Below are 5,704 nucleotides of genomic sequence, written 5' to 3' on the forward strand. Positions count from 1 at the left end.
TTTTTTTTTTTTTTGGTAAAATGTAAACTTGTATATATATACCTGCCCAAGTACAGTCGATAGTTTTGTGCTACATCAGGATTAAAATATCAGAAGTCAAATGAGGATTACAACATATCAAAATACTGGAACCAAAGACTAAGTAGGGAGTCATCCGCGGTAGGATTTGCCAAGTCAGCCCGTAATGAAGAGATTTTACGCCTAGTATATCTGAAGATGTCCCGTCGAATGATCGCCAACGGTGTAGGTTCGGAACCGTGTGCTCTGGAATTCCTTTCACGCCAAATCATGTAAACGGTGGCTTGGAATAGGAGAAGTACCATGAGTCGAAGGTGTTTGACGGAAGAGCAGGTTTTCAGCCACGTAAGATGCTCCGTAAACGTGTTCAGCTGTGGTGGAGTAATAGGCGAGCTAAACAAAGCCATTGGCCAAAGTTGGCAGGAGAAAGGGCAACCAAAGAATAGATGGTCCACCGTTTCATCAGCATTGTCGCAAAGCAAGCATGAACTCGGGGTGTTTATGCTCCAAGAGATTAGCCTATCCCGAGTAGGAAGACGGTTCCGAGCCACCAGCCAAGTAATAAAAGAATGTTTGGGAACAGAGTACTGAAACCATACCTCCTTGCTCCATGAGACCGGTGGTAGGGTGGGATACAGGAAAGACCATGTTCTTTTGGTGGAGAATTGAGGCAGGTCTGAGTTGGTGAAAGCGTCGGCCCAATAGAACTGATCCGAGGCATTGCTGGAAGAGGGATGAGGTTGTTGGAGCAGGGCTTGGTGGATAGAGGCAGCTGCGTTTGATCGTGCAGGTTGTAGTAACCATCCCGAGCGTGAGCATGCCTCCGCCACCGTGGACTGCAGCGGGACACCAAGCGTACGAGGACCCAGTATACCAGTGACCAAGATCAGCGGACCGAATGGAAGCCAAGAATCATACCAAAAACTACATGTCTCACCATTACCAACCCTGCACCTTAGCAAAGAACGTGCCACTGGGCGCAACTTTAAGAGTTTGCGCCACGCCCAACTACCTTTGCCTCGATGGTTTAGTGTCCACAGGTGTTTGCCTTTGATCAAATTTCTCTTCACCCAAACCACCCATAATGAGCCTCCCTTGGTAAACAATATCCATATCAGCTTCAAACATAAAGTCTTATTCCAGTCCGCTAATCTCCTGAGGCCCAAACCTCTGTGTGCTTTAGGGCAACATATGCCTAACCAAGAGACTTTGGCCCCTTTAGCGGAATCTGGAGCACCTGACCAGAGGAAGGCTGAACACATTCGTTCTATATCCTTAAGACAACTGGATGGGAGGATAAAAGCCGCTGCCCAAAAGTTAATAATACTAAAAGTCACCGACTTGATTAGCTGTAAACGCCCTGCAAATGAGAGGTGCTTAGACATCCACGAACACAACCTGCTCCTTATAGCATCCCTGAGAATAATGCAATCCCTATCCCGTAATCCCGATGGAGATAGAGGTAGGCCTAAGTATTTCACCGGGAGTAAAGCCGAGGATATTCCCAAACTGTCAGCAATAGCAGCATTGGTGACGTAGTCATCCCCATCAAGGAATAGAGAGCTTTTTGCTCGGTTCACCTTTAGACCAGAGGTGAGGTAGAACTCATCCAATGTGCCTAAGATGGATGAGAGAGATGTGGTAGTGCACTCAGAAAAAACCAAGATATCATCTGCAAAAGTGAGGTGAGACACCAAGGGAGCTCTACACTTTGGAGGCAGAGTGATGCTTCCCCTAGCCACTTTTCGGTTGAGCAGACGGGATAAAGAGTCCATAACAAGTACAAACAGGTAGGGAGATATCGGGTCACCTTGTCTTAACCCTCGTTGGCCACGGAAGAAGCCCACAGATTCACCATTGAATGAAAGTGAGAATGATGTCGTGGAAATACATTGAGCGATCCAATTTATAAATCTGTTCGGAACTTGAAGAGCGAGCAGGATTCGGAAGATAAACTCCCACTGGACTGAATCAAAGGCCTTGGATAGGTCCACCTTAAGAGCCGCAAACCTCGGACGACCCCTGGAGTTAAACCCCGCCATTAGTTCAGTGGCGAGGAGCACATTTTCGAGAAGCGAGCGACCTTGTATAAAGGCTGTCTGATTAGGGAGAACCACTGAGGGCAGCAGAGCCTTGAGCTTCTTGGCGAGAAGTCTGGAGACAATTTTGTAAGTTGTGTTACAACAAGATATAGGTCGGAAATCCTTCATGTGGCTCGCATTCCTAGACTTAGGTATGAGTGCAATGGTGGTAGCATTCCACTGTTTCAGCAGTTTACCCGAAGTGAAAAACTCCAAAACAGCCTCAATGACATCCTTTCCAATAACATCCCAACAAGCCACAAAGAACTCAGCGGGGTAACCATCCGGGCCTGGGGCTTTATCCTTTGGCATCGAGAAGACCTCCGCAGTGATTTCATCAGCAGTGGGAATGGCTGACAGCACAGCTGACATGTCTTCCTGGCAACGAAATGGGAAAAGTTCCTGGAGATCTGCAACCGTCCAGCATGACACGTTTGTGTCAATCGATCCTAGGATGGACTGATAATAACCCACTGCCATCTGCTTCATGTCCGCGACTCTGTAGATCTTTTCCCCTGCATTATTTTCAAGGAAGCGAATAGCGTTAGTAGCTTGGCGAGAAAGCACAACTCGATGGAAGAATTTCGAGTTCTGATCTCCCTCTCTCAGTCATCGTATCCTTGATTTTTGCCTCAAGAATGTCTCCTCCGCAGCTGACAAAATCGACCAAGAGGATCGAAGGTCAGATTCAAGCCTAGCAGCCTCGATGGTTGGGTTGTCAAGTAATCGAGATTGGGCTTCCTTGAGAGCTTCCATAGCAGCCTTGACACGAGTTTGAATAGAACTGAAAGCCCTTTTATTTAGTCCCCGTAGAACAGGCTTAAGAGACTTCAATTTGTATGACAACCTATACATGGCCGTACTACGAGGGCAGTCTTGAGCCCAAGTCTGGCTCACTAACAAGTGGAAGTCGTCATGCTTTAACAGGTGCTTAAAAAACTTAAAGCTCGTGAGTCGTCTGGTGGTGGTCGGGAATAGTTCCACTAGGCAAGGGCAATGATCCGAGGGCAGCGGCGCATCAAACCTGGCTAAAGATTCGGGGAAAGCGAGCAACCATTTCTCATTCACAATAGCTCGGTCCAGTTTTCGAGCAATAGGATTGTCAGAGTTGTTATTGATCCATGTGAAGAAATGACCCCTTGTCGTTAGGTCGAAGAGACCGTTAGAGAAGATGCAGTCCTGTAAGTCGAACATCCCGGAGGTTGGATTGAATGGGACCGTTGGTGATGCATGCTCCTGTGGACGAAGGATTTGGTTGAAATCGCCGGCTAACAACCACGGTCTAGACATGATGAGACCATTGGTTGCGAGGCCAGATATCTCTGTCCAAAGGGATCGTCTTTCTCCTGGCGTGTTCTTCGCATAAATGAACGAGATAGTAGCATAGACCCCGGAGACTGGAATGAAGACACCACAGGTTATGCACTGCTCTGAGGCTGAGTAGACAACTACCGAGATGGAAGGGTCCCATGTGACCCAAATCCGACCGAGATCGGCTGAGTGATAGTTGTGAGTGAATGCCCAACCAGGGAAGAGGCGTTGAGAGATGCTGACAGCCACCGCTTCACTGCGAACCCGAGTTTCTATTAGACAACCGATAATGGGCTTTTGCTCATCAATCCAATTCTTAACATTACGTTGCTTTGCAGAGTCGTTTAAACCGCGAACGTTCCAACAAAATATTCTGGTCATTTCTCTTCACTGTACCAAAAAAACAAAATGTGGGCGGTACCAAAAAGTGTGATCACTTAGCTCGACCCCTCCCCCTCTGGCCCTTCTTGACCACCGAGAAGTCAAGAGGGAGCTTGGAGACAATGGTCGCTCTTGAGCGCAACAAGCGTTGAGATTCCTGCACCAATTCATCTTCGGAATCAGAGCTATAGGTTGCCTTGGCACCTTGGGACTGAATCTCCATCCTCTTGGCCTTATCTTGGGAACATGATACAGGGGAGTTAGGTTGTGGGTCTTGATTTGTGGGGTGGCTAGCAAGCAATGGTGTTGTCTGGAAGTGGGGTTTGGATGGTGGTGGTGGTGGGGAATATGAATCAGGCTGATTTGTGGGGATGGTGGCAGATTGGGGGTTAGGAGGAGTATGGCATGGAGGAGGAAGAGAGTGGGTTAAAGGCTGTGGAAGAGGAACTCCAGCCTGGCTTTTATCAGGGCCAGGTATAGAATCAACATCTGTGGGGGTGGTGGGGGCGCCTGCGATGGTGGGGATGACAGAGGACATACCCAGAGAGGTCGAAGGCGTCGTAGAGGATGTCGGAGGGTTGGAGCCAGTAGGGGCAGGGGCTGCCGTATCCAGCTTTGGGGAAGGGCAACTCGAGGCCTTATGTCCTAATTGGAGACATTGGGGGCACCTAGGGGGAAGCCACGAGTAAACGACATTCACCTTGACGACACCACCATTGTCATCTTCAACCTCTACCACCTCAGGTAGAGTAGCACCTAGTTGAACTTCAATTTTTACCTTAGCCTCTCCGACACTCAGGGGGTCGAGGCGCATCTTCTCCGTGTGCAGAGGCTCCCCAACACCACAGGCTATATAACTGATACCTTTTAAAGAATACATCTCGGCAGGAATGTTCTTGAGGATTATCCATATTGGAGCCGAAGTAAGCGTCGGCTGCCTGAGAGACGATGTGGGAGTCCATTCCGAGAGAGAGAACATGACGTCTCCTGCGTACCAGATACCAACTTCCAAAACCCACTCACGCGTAGCTAGATCCGGTATATGGAAAAGGCAAGAGGTGTCACTAACTCGTCTGACCAGGATACGAGCCTTCCTTCCCCATATAGGGTTGAGCGCTTGAAAAATCCTGGAGCCTGGAGGTGCAATGCCATAAAAATGGCCTACCAGATTCCCCGACCAAGCTTTGGAAGTCTCAAGGAGAACAGATCCGGGAACTTTGACCCTGGGTATACCATTCTCCGAATATGAGGGGGTAGTGGCTCGACAAAGGTTACGAGAAGATGGTTTTAATCTCTGGGCCCATGGAAAATTAGATTTACCCCAGACAGAAGGGGCTTGGGAAACAGGATTTGAGGAAGAGGCAAGTGGTATGGCTCCGATCTTCGCCGGACCCAAGATTAGAGCTTTAGGGCTCAAAGATTTATGGGAGGAAATAAGAGGGGGAAATTCATGAGGAAGAAGAAGATTAGGGCTGGGAAGAAGGGGGGGCAACGGAGAAGAGTAAGAGCCCTCACCTAATTTTGGCGAATGATGGGGGATTTGGGGATTAGGGTTTGGAGGGGGTAGAGGAAGAGAAGATGGATCAGTGGGGGAGATTAAGGGGGTTATGGGGGGAATAAGGTGGAGAGGGGGAGGAACAGAGATCGGCGAAAGCTTGGAAGACGAAGGTCCAGTGGGGACCTCCGTTCGTCGCTTTGGAGAGGACTTCTTTTTTTTCTTCGACATTTTTTAGGTTCCGAACATATTACTTTTATTTACATTATTCGAATTATATCAGAAAAATTAATATAATAGATATTTAAATATATTTCGAAAGAAATAAACTGCCCATCGCGAGAGGGTTTCAACTAGTTGTATAAAAAGATTCGAAAGAGCATGAGTTTAATATTTAATTTATTTTATTCGGAAACAT

General features: G+C 47.9%; 1 protein-coding gene across 1 annotated transcript; it reads right to left on the reverse strand.

The window, feature by feature from the left end:
- Window positions 1-2,708: 2,708 nt before the first annotated feature.
- On the reverse strand, window positions 2,709-3,791 carry LOC104806035. Its single transcript, XM_010530755.1, has one exon. It carries the CDS (start codon window positions 3,789-3,791, stop codon window positions 2,709-2,711), a length of 1,083 nt encoding a protein of 360 aa, XP_010529057.1.
- Window positions 3,792-5,704: the final 1,913 nt, after the last annotated feature.

This window comes from Tarenaya hassleriana, unplaced genomic scaffold (assembly GCF_000463585.1).
Source record: "Tarenaya hassleriana unplaced genomic scaffold, ASM46358v1 Cleome1111, whole genome shotgun sequence".
NCBI classification, from domain to species: Eukaryota; Viridiplantae; Streptophyta; class Magnoliopsida; order Brassicales; family Cleomaceae; genus Tarenaya; species Tarenaya hassleriana.